The sequence below is a fragment of the Arvicola amphibius genome, chromosome 9, assembly GCF_903992535.2.
Source record: "Arvicola amphibius chromosome 9, mArvAmp1.2, whole genome shotgun sequence".
Classification (NCBI taxonomy): Eukaryota; Metazoa; Chordata; class Mammalia; order Rodentia; family Cricetidae; genus Arvicola; species Arvicola amphibius.
The window spans coordinates 3,734,654-3,749,577 of record NC_052055.2 but is presented as its reverse complement, the minus strand read 5'-3'; the positions used below and the strand labels follow the sequence as shown (position 1 = coordinate 3,749,577).

Below are 14,924 nucleotides of genomic sequence, written 5' to 3'. Positions count from 1 at the left end.
GCAGGCAGTCGAACTCTCAGATGAGAAAGGTGCGTGAATGAAGCCCCTGGCCCAGGAAACCCAAATGCGTGCATATTGACCAAGCTGGTGGGAACTGACAGTGACCTCGGGAGAGCATCTCCCAAGATGCTCCTGGGAGCAGTCAGGAACACAGGCCAGGAAGGAAGCTTCCACAGGTAAAGCAGACTCAGCAGAGGTACAAGCAGCTCTGAAAGAGATCATAGCTTCTGGAAAAACTAAGCCCCTCCTTTGTCTATAAAATAGTCCTCAGCTGACACCTCTGCAAGTCCTAAGGTGGCCAAGGCCTGCCCTGGGAAGAAGCTGTGCTGCTATAAACTGATGGGAGAGGGGGCTGAGGTCCAGATACGACATTGTTACTGCTGAGGTCAGATATGGCACTACTGTTGCTGCTGTGAGATTGGAGCTTATGAGCTCATAAAGATGCTTAGTGTGTGTGTGTGTGGGGGGGGGTGTTTTGCCAATGGTTCCATCTTGCATTAGTCTGGAGTTAACCAGAAAGCGTGGAGATCTCAGGTCTCGGCTTCCCCACTTTAAACAATCACTCCCTCTGTGGCCAGCAGTTCGGATAAAGTGCTACAACCGTAGTAGTGACAGAGATGGAGGCCTGAGAGAGACGGCCGACTGGGTGCAGGGAAGGGTCATGCCCCTCTCACAAGCACCACTCAGATTTTAACCTAACCGTCGGGAACGCCCTGACACATTTACCACAGCGCAGGTAGCAGTTGTGGGCTTTTTGCCAGTTAGCACTGCCGAGAGCAAGAGCATCACTGGTGACTATGGGTTCTGTTGGTAAAGCCACCGTGGGATCAAACCATGCTGCCACATCACCACCCTGTCGCTTCTGTCCCTAGGCAATCTACAAAATGGTGTCCTCTGTCATGAAAATGCCTGAAGATGAATCAACCCCAGAGAAAAGGACAGAAAAGATCTTCCGCCAGATGGACACCAATAGAGATGGTAGGAGGCTGGAGGGCTTTGCTTGGGCCGGGCTGATGGTGGAGTCCAGGCAGGACATCTCCACTAGAGGACAGAAAGTCAGCCTGAGGGACCCAACACAAGGTGCTCTGTGAGAGCCACCTGTCCTGGGCGGAAGGAATAGAGCTGGGTGGACCCCGGAGCTGGGTGGAGGGCGCAGTGATAAATGAATTCACAAACCAAAGCAGACAGGAAAGCTGATTTTAAACAAAATAGACAAGTCTGGTATGGTGGTGACAGGCAGACCACATGTTTGAGGACAGCCTGGGTTCCGTAAGGAAACCCTATCTGTAAAATAAGTAAATATAAAAATGATTTCTGCACATGCGGCTGCCACATAGAAAGCAAGAGACCCAAACAACTGAGAAACAGTGGCTCCTTTTTGGCTAACTATGCCTGTATGCTTTCTCTGGGACATGGCTTCCGCTAAGGGCTTGCTTGTTATTCAACTGAAGTTCAAAACTAATTTGGCATTCTTACTTTTCGTGCCGAATCTTGAAATGCTATCCAGAAGTACCTGAGTTTATGGTGCCAAGTCAAGGCTGACCCACAGTGTCAAAAGCTTCACAGCTCTTTAAAAAATTTCTATCCATTCATTATTTATGTGTATGTTGTATGTAGAAGCATGCCCATGTGAGTGTGTGTGTACCACAGTGGTCAGAAAAGGGCATACGGCCCCCGGGAACTGGAGCTACAGGTTGGTGTGATCTGCCCAACATGGGTGCTGGGAATCAAACCCCGATCCTCTGCAAGAGCAGTAAGTGCTCTTGACTGCTGAGCCATCTCTCCAGCCCCTCATTTTTAAAACGTAAACTTTATTTTCTTTATTTTGCTGTGTGTGAAATTAGACATCTTATTACATGACCTGTATATGTGTGCCGTGGTGCACGCATGGAGGTCAGAGCAAGGTTCACGGGGTCAGTTTCTCTCCCTTCACCTTTACATAGGTTTCAGGGGTCACATTTGGGTCTTCAGGTTTGTGCAGCAGACACGTTTACCCAGTGAGCCATCTCTCTGGCCCCAGATCTATATAGCTCTTGATATTGGCCCAGCTTGACGCTGCTGTGCCCAAGAGAAGGCTCCGCATATAGCAAGCCTCTTTTTATCCCACTCACCGCGTGGGGCACCAGCCCCCAGAGAATCCTGGGTTGCGAGGTGCAAGCCTGTCTGTTTGCTGTCTTCTCAACAGAGTGGACTGACCTCCTGTTTCCCTCACGCGCCCCGATTCACAGCACATCGCTTGTTTTGCAGAGTTCAAGCAAACATGGGGTTGTTTTAACAGCTAATGAACTTGCTGATGTTGAACCAATCTGGGGAGCATGGTGGCTTTAAAATCCAGCCTTCTCCTGAGAGAAAGATTAAAGGATGAGAGACAAACCACCTCTAATGTGTGGCTCACAGGCAATGGGGCCCTGGCTGGGTTACTGTTCCCAACGCAGCTGACAACACTGCCCCAACTTTGCTTAAATAAAGCTATAGGGATGGAAGCAGAAGGGAAGGAGGAGTAGGGATTGCTGAGCACCAGGAAGATGCACTGCTTTAGCTCAGGGCTTGGCTTCAGGGCATGGGGCTGAGTCTGCTGTCCCTTCTCACCAGGAGAGCAGACTTCATATAAAGCCTGCCACCATCCTAAATTTTCTTAGTTAAGTCTTTGAATTTCACTTCTGGCCTCTGCAGCTACAAGCAAGTCAACATGGGCGTCTGCGCAAAAGGGCAGAGAATTTATGTTGGGTACCAAGCGTTCTAGAGCTTGTGGTTCCCAGTGCCGGCGCCTGAGACTTGAAGGCATTCAAATAGTACATCTGCTCCCATCACCTCAGGCTCATCCTGCAGTCCCTGAGCTGGGGAGAGCAGCTGAGGAGGCCCTGAAGTGCACAGGCCTGGGGCCCATCTCTGGAAGTGTGGATAGGGCTAAGTCTCCAGGAAAGAAAGGACCAAACTGGGCAAAGGTGCCCAGGCATTCTGTTCCCAATTTACTAGTGAATGAGTCCCTTCATTCAAAGGGCCACTGTGGATGTGCCAGGAATGGGGAACGCAGCCCCTGACCACTTCTCCATGCTGACAATGATAGAGGACCTCGACTGGAAGAAAGTTGAGGAAAAGGAGGGATTCCTGAGGCGGTAGAGGCAAGAGATCTAGAGTATAAAGGAAGCCCGGGCTATAGTGAGAGTCCCAAAGGAGTGGGGAGAGAACAGGTCCCTGGCTTCCATCTCAAGCCACGTGGGTCGAGGGACCAGTGGGTCACCCTCTATCTAGAACACATTCCTTTATTCTCCTGACTTTGGATGAAGACGCTATTGCCTACAAACACACTTGTTCAGAAGAACCTACATTCCTGCTCTGCCCACGCACACCTGAGCACAGCAACCAAAGACCCCATGGCCACAGCCCTGCATCTCAAGAGCCTGCAACTCAAATGAGGGGGGATATTCATTCTTCAGACACTGAGTGGGACCCTCCAGGTAGGCAGAGGCAGAAGAGCAGAGATTCAGATCAGGGTGAGCCAACACCCTCTCCAAGCCTGGTCATGGTAGCTGATGTCATGACGAGCAGAGAAGTGGGGTCCCTTCCTCATGGTCTCCTGGCTTCTAGGGAGGGAAGCCATGAGCTCCTGCTGCTCCCGTGCAGCGCCAAGGGCTGTGGACTGCACTCACTGGTCCTCTTGCTTCCTAGGAAAGCTCTCCCTGGAAGAATTCATCCGAGGGGCCAAGAGCGACCCATCCATCGTGCGTCTCCTGCAATGCGACCCCAGCAGTGCTGGCCAGTTCTGAGCCCTGCACCCCAAGGACGCTACAGCTGCTTGTGTCTCCTGATTAGCGTTGAAACTTTTTTTTTTTTTTTTTTTTTTTTTGGCCAAACAATATTGATGGTGACGCTGTCCCCTCTTGGGTCAGGTGTGCCCTCCTGTGACACCTTTGCCTCTTGCTTCTTTTGTCGTGGACGCTTTGTGGGGACGCCCAGAGCCCCGTGTGCTGTGGAGAGCATGAGCACACTTCGCGGTGTCCCCGCCACAGGACTTTTTATCTTACCATTATCTCCACCCCCCACCCCCTGATTCTAACGTCTCTGTCTTAAACCCAAGACTTGGGGGCAAGAGAAGGGAATTCCACCCAGCGCATAGGGGCTCTGTTTGAAAGACAAAACTCCGAACCGGGATCTGTAGTAACACATGCCCTCCGGGCTATAGTGAGGACCTGGGGCTGGATTTCCGAAGAAGAGGTTATTACAGGGAGCTGGGACATTCCCCCAAGAGGCTCACTCCCCTCTCTACCCCAGCAGGCTGTAGTTTCTAAGCTGTGAACATTTCAAGGTAAATTAACAGAGGAGATGCGGGAAGACGGCTCAGCTTTTTCCCCCCACACAGGTTTACACGAGTTGAGCTAATACGAGTTTCTTTGAAAAATCGGACACAGATGGTAACATTCTAAAACCAGACCCATCTAACTGCCTACTTGTGATTTATAAAAAGACTGCTGTATATAAAACATTGGGTATTGCAGACCAAATCAAGTGTTTTGCCTTGTAAATGCATGTCTAGTGAGTGCTGATACAATCTTACTCCCGAAGACTGTTCTTAGTAGCTCATCGTGAAGCCAGCTACAATGAATGTCAATGTCTTGTTTTAAAGTCTTACCTGTCTTTGCACAAATGTACCAGTCAACAAGTATATTTTATATACTCTGTAAAATTACAAAGGAATGACGGATGACAAGGGCCCAGTTTTGATGTTTGAATGGTTTTCCGGAGTCAAGGAGGCTGGAAGACATGAGGAAAGCAGTTTTCCAAGCGTCTTTTCTGGCACCCACAGGCTCCACACAGACAGGGGCCAAGGCCCAAGGCCCAGCAATGCACCGGCGGCGAATGCAGGCGTGACGTGTTTCTAAGCAGATGAATGTTCAATAGACTGGAGAAACAAACAGGACTTCCTAACAGTTTAACCCACATCCTTGGTGGGAGAGCCAGATCTAGAATGTCCATTTTTCCTGCCCACAGGTGCCCTTCGAAGAGTCAGTTGTGGGGCAGCTAGGCAATTCACCTGCTCCAAGAGCCAGCAAGGGGGCCTGCAGTATCCAAGGCCTATGGGGATCCCTTCAGCTCTGGCCCTCACTACGTCCTTTGAATGCAGCAAAGTAGAGCTGCTGCTTGGGCTGGTCAGCTCACACACACTGCTTTGGAATGAGGGCTGGGAATAGGAACTTCTGGCCCCAGGCAAGACAAAGCCCCACAAACAGCGGGCACCAGAAGGCCCAAATACTCAAGGGTGTCTGTGCAGAACCTGCTTGAGAGGAGGCAGGAAGGTCTCTGTCTGCTGCCAAGCCACTTCCTGTAGAACAAGAACCGCATAAAGATAAGCCCGACCACAGGGACAGTGTGCAGAGAGGTTCCTGCCAGCCTGTAGCCCCTCCCCCAGTGACCTCGTACCTGGCAGAAGTTCAAACTTGAATGGTGGATTAAAATCAATCACTTCATGGATTGAAATTTTGAGACCTAGATTTTGTAATCTTAATTTTTCCTAGTGTTGTTTCCTTACATTTTATACCAAGGCTTGCCAAATCCTGTGGGCCAAATGGCAAAGTCTGCTTTTGAGCAGCAGAATGAACCCAAGTTGTAGAAAAGAAACAGATCAGGGACCCAGCACACCGGTCACTGGGAAGTGGACTCACACAGCCCTCTCTGAACTGAGGACTTGATTCCTCTGTCTGGTCTCGTCTGATGAGTGCTGTCAGTGTTAGAGAATCCTCGAGGGGCTGCCTCCAGCTGAGCCAGAATCGGGTTTCCTAGAACTTAGAGCCAGTGTGGGAACTAGAAAAGTGACTTCCAGCTATAGGGAAACAAAGAGCCTAAGGCATAGGTTGTGAGAGCCCTGCGGTCCCCAGAAGGCATGCAGAGTGCCGGAAACAGCTAACCACACAGACACACAACACACCAAGGCCGTTTTCTCCCCTCTTCCCCACCTCTCCTCATGCAGGTATGGGCATCCCTAACTTCATGCATTTTGACCAAGGGACTTCATAAGAACCAGACGGCTGGGTGCCTGAAGAGACATCGCTCCGGTGAGGCATTGCTCCGGCTGCGTCCGGGGTAGCTGGAGGAAGTGCAGTCTGATTTGTTCCCAGTAGAGGCAGCCTATGCTGTCCACAGGACGGGACTAAATGGCTTATGACTTGAAGGACGCTTCAAAGTTGACTGTTCATACCTCGCTGAAGATGGAGAAGGGATGCAGTGGGTGCTCTTGCACCCCAGAACACACCCAGGGGGACTTTCTACAAGTGAATTTAATAATATATATGTCATACTATGTGGTGTGGTCCCGTTATCAGTTGATTGTATAGCTCTTGCCTGGCATTAAAGCATGTTAATTATTTAATATCGTTGTCTGGAACATGAGATTTTCCTCACTAAAACTACCCCAGCTGACTGTGTCTTGGGGGGGTGGGAGAAGAGTTTTGAGGCATTGTCGATCCTTGTATGACTTCCTTCCTTCTTTCCCAGGTTGGCCTTCACTCCCTCCCATTTCCTCTCCTTTCCCAAACATGAGGTACAAAAGCAAAAACCCTGGCAAACTCCTCCTCAGTAAGATCTGGGAAAGTGTGAAGAAAGCAATATAATCATCTGCCTTCCCAGTCTGTCAGGGAAGATTCTGTGAAGAGGTGACAGGATAGAAAGAAAGGCAGTCACATTCTGGTGCTCACTGGCCTGGACTGCAGCCCAAAAGGCTAATGCTGTATGAACAGGGGCTCCCCGAACGCCAACAGCCCCTGGGAGAGCAATGTGGAGAAATCGTTCCCTACTACACACAGTCATACATGGCAGTGACGGTGGGAAGGTGGACCGAGGCCCTAAGGAGCCTGCATACTTACAGCCCAGCGATTTCCACACATTTCTCCCCTGGAGGTGCCTGTTGTCTGGGAGTCTCCCGTACTGGGCAGCGTTGTTGTGTGGCACACGGTCCCAGAAATCCCTAGGGATGTGAAGACATTGCCAATAAGGAGCTAACCACTAGGCGACTCGGAGCACCCAGGCCTTGGGAAGGCTAACTACATGCATTGACCTGGAGTAACTGACATTTTCATGTTTCTCTGGGAGAAATGGTGAGGACCCTTAAAAGTGCAAGGCAGCTGGACTTGCTAGCCCCTACCCTTAGCTAAATATTCACCATTATGGGGCTGGAGAGATGGCTAAGAGGTTAAGAGCACTGGCTGTTCTTTCAGAGGTTCTGAGTTCAATTCCCAGCAACCACGTGGTGGCTCACAACCATCTGTAATGAGATCTGGCGCCCTCTTCTGGTGAGCAGGGATACATGCAGGCAGAACACTGCATAATTAATAGATAAATCTTTAAAAATTCGCCATTATGCACAAGATTGGACCCATCAACATGTTGTCATGGGTGGGAGTGGAGGGTGGGAAGGGGGGGCGACAAGATACCTCCACCCCTCCTGAGGAGCCCTTTGCAGTTAACAGTTGCTGGGGAAGGGAAAAATCAAAGGGGTAGGAGGGGCACAAGAGAAGAAGGCAGTGAGTGATGAACATGACCAAATTCTACACGCATGCAAATAAGATGTAATTAACACATACTAATAAAATACTCACCAGTACACACGTTGCACCCACGAAGACAGACAAATGGCCAGTCAGCCCTTACCAGGCTGAAGGTCTTCAATAGCAGTGTCTCTGGGCTGGGCTCATGCTGAGTTATCCCAGTCAGTGCAAGTGTGGAAAGCTTGGAAGAGTATGTGAGTTGGGGAGGCATGGTTAGCAAAGAAGTTGCCAGACGAGGAGTACTTGACTCAAGATCAGTTGTGAATTTCTGTCCTGCCTCAAACACCACTCTAAATACCTTAGCTCTCACCCAATGGCAAGTCGGAAATGTTCTCTCCCAAGTGGTACGTAATGGATATTTGACGCCCAGTGAACCAGAGCGGTGTGCCACCTGGAGCGTCCTTTCTCCACATGGCTCCCCTCTTCTGCTTCGGGCTTATCCAAGGCCCCCACCACCTTCCCTCTACTGTTTCCTAGTGTTAGCTATCCACAGATGGAGAGGAACCTGGAGAAGTACAGAGCTGAAGGACCGGTGGGAACAAGTGGAATGGAGCACCAGGGGGTTGACAATTCCAGCTCTCTGTGACAGCCACAAGAAAGGGGAAGATGTGGTGAGTGACCACACCCCCCAAACTCCCCGTTCAGGCTTCAGGCGAGTGTGAAGATGAGCATGAGGAAGAGGAGGATGTGGATAGTGATAACAAAAGCTTCTGGCCTATTTCATCCCAGAAGTTTACAAAATAAACACCCCTTACCCTAGGCCTGCTCTTCCCTGCCCCTGATGTGTTGACGTCAACCAGGGAAGGTTTTTTGGAGGCAAGGTTTTAGCGCTGTGCCTGGAGAGAGGGGGCGCTGTAAAGAATGCTAGGAATGCTGTTGGGGTGGAGGCTCTTGGGAGATCATTGAAGACACCAGCTGGGGCAGCGGGGATGGTTCTGTAATGTGGTTTACTACAGGACAGGCTGTACTCTTGAGGGTCAGAAAGTGTGGCTATGGAACTGAAGTCACAGATCTTCTTCCTAGAAGGCAAAGAGCACCAGTAGTCACCACAGAAATCAGACGCTGTGGTTTGACTCGTGTGAATATTTATTTCTTCTTAAAAATGTACAAAAAATAAAATAACATTTATAGTTCATAGATTCCCCCTTTCCCCTTTACAAAATTGTTAAGTTACATTTTCTTTTTTTTTTTAACGTGGGAGCCGATTGTACACACAGATCTCCCCTTAACTCATCGTTCAGAAAGGGCCATTCTTAGAATTTGGCACAAACCCTCTGGTCCTGTTGCATTTTCATGACTGTTAAATACAAAGGAAAACCAATGTCAACTCATTTCAGGCATCACGGGCTTCTGCCCAGGCCTTAGTCTTTCAGGAGCTGATTTCAATATGACGACAGCCCACTGTGCGTTCTTCTGCTGTTCCAATCTCTAAACGCCAGGGAAGTTTCAACAGTGTGAGGACGCGGGACGAAAACACTTTCTTGCTTCATGCATCCCTCATCTTTTATGGATCAAAAACAATAACAACAAAAGCTTCTTTATATGGGTGAGATTAATTCAGGGGCAATGTCAAGGCAAGCGTTCCCATCCCGCTGGAGTGTTTCTGTTCAGGCAATGACGCTCAGCGAAGCTCAGACATGGAAGCCCCAGCGGGCACTCCGGAACCTGACACTGTAACACTCTTTTGTGGTGCTGGCTTCTATCCCTTGTTCTGGCAATGGCTTTCACAAGGACTGTTTAGGGGTTCGGGACAAAGGCAAAGCCAAGCCATCTCTGGCCTGTCTTCGGCCTTACATCAGACCGGCAGTTTTCCAGAGAGACTGAAGAGAAGAGCTAGTAGCCAGTCAGGCGACTACATACCTGTCTTCTCCCTCCTCTGGATCCCGCACGCACCCGGAAGGTCTGCCAATCATGTTTTGAGTTAACCCCAAGCAGTGTAGAACATATATTTCCGACAGAGTTACTGTGTCCTAGGTCAGAGACCCACTAGTGCCCTGGAGGGTCCCCAAGCTGCTGGTTCAAGGAATGGCGTTAGGAGTGAAGATGAGGAACGAAGATGAGGAACAGAGCTGAGCACAGGGCTGCGCTGGGACTCTCAGAAAGGCGGCCCTGCTACCCCTTGGGATCCTCTTCACTGAGGCACCTACTGTCCACTCCATTCCACCTCTCTTCAGACTAAAATCAGCCTTAGCTGCTCCGGGCTTCAGGGGCACATGGGGCAAGAAGGCAGGAGCCGAGAGCAGAGCCTCCGGGTTCAGACGTCAAAGTGCTGCACAAATCTGGCCTTTCCGTGGAAGCTGTCCATCATCCAGGCCTTGGGGGGGGGACTGCGTGGCTACCCAAACTAGTGCTCAGCCCGTGGGGGCACATCCAAGTCCCTAAGTACTGACCTGTCCTCTCAAATCAAAGAGATCAGCAGCCCATGGTGGGGCATGCTTTCGTGACTGTTCAGGGAAGCAGTTTTCTCTTGACCTCCCAAGGGTAAGGAGAGAACAGCCTCGTGTGTGCCTCCCAAAGTTGGTTTTAGAAGTGCCAGGGCTCCCATGGTTTTCCACAGCCTGCGTGGATAAACCTCGTCTCTTCCAGTCTCCAGAAGAAAGGAAAAGCAACACTTGCTATTCACAGCCCAGCTGAGCTACTGGCTCGCTTCACAAAACTGCAGTTGGGTTTTCAAAGGGGACACTCGAGATGAAGGAGATGCTTGTAAACCGTGAGGCACTTCTGTGTCCGGGATCCCAGTGTCAGCCAAGCAGTTCTGCAGCAGGTCCCAGCGACCCGGGGGGGGGGGGGGGGGGGAGACAGAGTAAACCCCTGCAGAAACTTTGCAAAAGGCTTAAGATGCCCCCATACCAAGCTAAACAAGGCACTGTCGGTATGGCCTTGCCCAGACATATTGCCATGAGATAAAATACAATGGGCTCAAGGAAGTTTGAGGAGAAAGGGCTGCATCTGGGACAGGAATCAAGTCCTCAGGCATGGCCCAATGAAGAGTCCATCCTGGCACTTTACCACAGTCACACAACACCCCAAAGACCACTTTCCTAGCCTCCTCTTGGATAGAGCAGAATGCTCCTCGTCTCTGGGTATGTGTCTCCTCCAGGCCAGTGGCAGTAAACATGCCCATACACCACAGATAAAATATATTATCACAATATTATGTACAAAATATGTACACGGTCACCAGGCATACGTTGTGTTCCTTGTTACCGACATGGTTGTGGAATGTCTTCCTGTACATGGCCCAGTGGCTACTTGCTGAGAGATCCCCTGGAGGTATTTAGTAAAATAACCTTCCTCAGAGCTATCTGAAAGTTTGGGGCCAGTAAATGGGTGTGTCCTTCTTACCCCATCCATGAGGACCGCACCAAGAAGCAGCTCATCTTGACCATTCACTCAAGAGATGTGGAGAGCTAAGAGAAATACAGCAGCTTCCCGGGCTCTTCGAGATGGGTGGACCGGCTGTGTTTCCCTTGAAGGAGGCACTCTGGGTGTCTTACACGAAGCCATCAGTAACTGGAGTCCTGGAGGGCCTGGACTCCAGGCTCTTGGGGGAGAAATGGGCAATAAATAAGGGCCTGGCAGGCCTAAAGAAATTTGCTGAGGGGCTCAGGCTTTAGCTCCACGGGGAGCAAGTGGAGGAGCTGAACATTGGCAGTCACCGGGCCTTGGGCCCCGCCCCCTTCCAGCAGTCTTTGTAACAGCCTTGTGAGATGGGTGAGATGGATCTCCAGGTTCCGGGGCCGCGAGGATCCCATCCATCCCGGGGAGGAGTGCACTGAAGAAAGCTCCTGTGGAGGGGACTTGTGCCCAGGGCTCATATCTCCATAAGTGTGATCTTGAAGCCTTCCACCATGCTCTCCATGTTGAGGATGAAGGTGTCCTCGTTTGAATAGTGCTCAATGATGTTGTCATCCATGTTCACCAGGATGCTGTCACGGTCGGGGTGAGAAACAAAGCCAGTGAATAGAGGAGCCAGAGGAGCCAGGGCAAGAGCACCCTTCAGGCTGACTGCTCCCTCGCCTTCTAATTCCTTCCCCCAAAACCGGGTTTAAAGAAAGCGGAGCCTGAGTTTCCCTGAACTACCTTCATGATTTCTTATTAAAAGGGTCTCTTCAACCATTTGGCCCAACCCTTATGTCTTTACACATTAGTCAACGGGGCCTCAGAAGTTAGCCGAGTTCCAAACAATCGTTGACTATTGACAGAGTCACAGCCCAAATAGTTCGGCAACAAAGGATTTTCATTATGAACCTCAGCTGCCCTTGGCTGAACACACATGTACGGTAAACGACAGTACACACAGCTTCACAGCAACTTGAAAGGCAGGTTCTATCATCGGTAATTCGCAGGTAAGAAACAACTCGAAAAGGTCTGCAGTTCCCCAAGCTCAGCCAGCCAGTGAGGATGAACCTATGTCTGAAGCCGGCTTTACCTCACACCCAAGCTGCCCCACCATCTCACCTCCACTGCCTACTCCATGGTGGTTTGGTTTCAGGAAAACTACCTTCCAGAGTCTAGCTGTGATTTTTTTTAAAATTTTATTTTGTCTTATACATGAGTGTTTTGCCTGAATATATGCATGTGTACCATATGTGTGCCTGGTGCCCTTGGGGTTCAGAAGAGGACATTAATCACCTGGGACTAGAATGGCAGATGGTTCTAAGTCACCATGGGGGTCCTGTGAAGAGCCCCACATGGTCTTAACCAGTAAGCCATCCCTCCGGCACCTCTACCTGTGACTGAGAGGTACCCGAGATGATCTCATTCCTGTTCGTCAAAGTCTGAGAGGGAATGACTGGCTGGATCATTTGATGCTGGCCTGTGACAGGGTCAGCATGCTCCTTTACAGGCAGAGCTACCCATGCTTTGTGGGTCGCTGGAAGAATGCAGGCCCGTGCACGAGACTTCACACAGACATGGAGGCTCTGTGGCCAGCGGGACTTGAGGAGTTGCCCCCAGCCCACAGCATCCACTCAGTTGGAACTGAGTTTCCAACAAGAGCTTAAGTAGGATGCTCACAGTCAGCCAAGGATCCGATTTCAGAGCCCAGAAATCCCAGGTCATGTTTCCTTCATGAAGAGGGCTCAGAGAAGAGTTCAAATACTACTCTCAGAGGAAGCCCTAGGAGGGCCTCAAAAGGGGCAGAGGTGAGTGGAGGTCCTGAGCCCTAAGGCCACAGACACCTCCATCCCCAATCTGTGAGACCTGGAGCAAAATGATTAAACCAGCCCTGGGCTTCCTTTCCTCATGGGTAAGCTCATACATTAGCGATGAGAAAACAGGAATACCAAGGAAGCACTCCAACAGCACTCCTGACCACCCAGCCAGGAAGGACAAATTGTTCTTAACAGCATGGGCAAGCAGGTCCGAGGGCCATTCAAGAAGGCTTCATTAATGATTACCTGGGAAGGATCCCCTACATCCTCAACAAATTTGTTCCTACCGTGTTGCTCAGGAGCCAACACCAAGAGTGCTGACCTCTTCATTTTTCCCAATGTCCCCCACCACCTCTCTGTCCCTCCGCCTGTCTATCCCTCGACCCTTTTAACGCTGTCTGTAGAGGAAAGCATCTCAGGGGACACCTTGGCAGTGCACTGTGGGTCTCCCTGCCTCAGTCACTAAAGATCTTTAAACGGCGTCATGGGCCACAGATAGAACAAGAGATTTTTTTAAAAAAAAAAAAAAAAAAGGGTACCATTTTAAAAATGCACCTTCTAGACATGGAAGCTAGTGAGGTTAGCATCTCTCTTACCCCTTTTTGCTCTTCTTATAAAGTTTTGTAATTTTCTCCACGGGTAGTCCATACTTCTCAGACAGCTGAAACATGAATAACAGGCAAGCTGGTCAGCAGGGGACAGGGGCACAGGAGAAAGCAACGTAGAACATTCCAACTCAGCTCACATTGCACTGAGCACAGCACGGGCTCCCCTAACAAGACAAGCTGGAAAACCTCATTTATAAGGAACGAAAAACCTCAGTTTCCCTGAACTACCCAAGTCTCTGGCTCTGTAGATCAGTAAAATAAGGTTCTGAGAAGTGAACAAATCCCAGTTAGCAACTGGTAGGGTCTCAACCTAACTATGCCCCCAGCTGTTCTCATCACGCTGCCTTTCCTCTGCCCTTAGTGAAGAGAAAAAGAAACACAAACTGCAGTTCCCGATATGAGCACCTCTCCTGTGCAGGCTCAGGGTTTGTATCTAGTACCACCCCGATTTTGACCTAGTACCACCCCGATTTTGACTTTCTTAAAGCAATCAGCAAAACAATCTTGATAAAAGTGAAATTTCCGACTGGTTTATTTAAAAAAAAATGTCTAATCACAGTGTTGGATTAAACAGGTAGCCATACCTCAGAACAGGCTTCAGGTGAGTCAGGTGCAGTAGCGCACACACACATCTGTGACCCCAGCACTAAGGCCAGAGACGTGAGCGTCTGAGGTCAAGTGAGCCGCACAGTGCGCTCCGGACCAGCCTCAATAGGGAGTGAGAAGAAAAGTTCGGGTAGATAAAAGATTTATATGAATTTTTTATATAAAATTTATATGATTTTTTTTTTAATCTGAAAGAAGAGACCCTGAAAGTACAGGAAGAAGTAAACATGAGCTAACTGTTCCTATAACTATCATCTTAAAGTACAGTTTCCTAGGGAGACATGAAACCTGCAAAACAAGGTTAAAAATTAGTAACAGTGTAGAATGTCAAAATATCAGTAGATCAAAACCGGCCGCAAAAAAAAAAAAAAATAACATGCCAAAAAGCATTTTTAAAATGCAAACAACAGACGTGGCGCAAACTGCGGTAAGTTGACAAGGGCTGGATGGGGAGCAGGCTCGGGGAGGGAGAAGACAGACACAACAAACAGCATTTCATAGAATAAAATATTGCGTAATGAGCCTCTGGGAACTGCCCTGCACTCTTGTTTAAACCTTCCAAATGAAGAGTGGGATAACACTTTCAGTTTTTCAAACTATCAAAGCGGGCGAACAAGGAGCCAGAGAGGCAGCTTGGCAGGGAAAAGCATTTCTGACGGTCTGGTGCCCTCTGCTGGCGTCCACGAGGACCTGCGCACACAGGGCAGACACATCTAAAACAGCCAAAGTGAAGTGACAATCTAGCATTGGTCGCAGCATGAGGTCAGCAGGGCTCGGGCTCTGGAGATGAGACGACGAAGCACAGCCTTCCGGGAAACAAGTTGGGCAGAGGCAAAGTTTCTAAAAGCCTAAGTGTCTGGGCCACAGACCCCTTGTCTAGTGATCTTACAGGGCACTCTCACACTCAGAGATGTTCTGAAGATCACTCTTCATTATAGAGAAAACTTAACAAATATTCATCTTAATACTTTCTTCACAGACCTCATTTAAAAATATCAGAAGCTTATATTGTTTAC

The 14,924-nt window shown here is 49.6% G+C and overlaps 2 protein-coding genes across 2 annotated transcripts in view; one reads left to right on the top strand and one right to left on the bottom strand.

Moving 5' to 3' along the window:
- Ncald (neurocalcin delta) overlaps positions 1 to 3,831 on the top strand; it is an 80,730-nt gene extending 76,899 nt beyond the window's left edge. The window contains exons 3-4 of the mRNA XM_038342720.1: positions 873 to 978; positions 3,670 to 3,831. Of these exons, the coding sequence (XP_038198648.1) occupies positions 873 to 978; positions 3,670 to 3,767 (204 nt within the window). The 3' untranslated portion in view covers positions 3,768 to 3,831. The remainder of the gene's footprint in view (positions 1 to 872; positions 979 to 3,669) is intronic.
- Positions 3,832 to 11,146: 7,315 nt separating this feature from the next.
- Positions 11,147 to 14,924, bottom strand: part of Grhl2 (grainyhead like transcription factor 2) — a 116,118-nt gene continuing 112,340 nt past the window's right edge. The window contains exons 15-16 of the mRNA XM_038343081.1: positions 13,291 to 13,355; positions 11,147 to 11,467 (exon numbers count right to left, since the gene is read on the bottom strand). Coding sequence (XP_038199009.1) covers positions 11,353 to 11,467; positions 13,291 to 13,355 — 180 coding nt within the window. The 3' untranslated portion in view covers positions 11,147 to 11,352. The remainder of the gene's footprint in view (positions 11,468 to 13,290; positions 13,356 to 14,924) is intronic.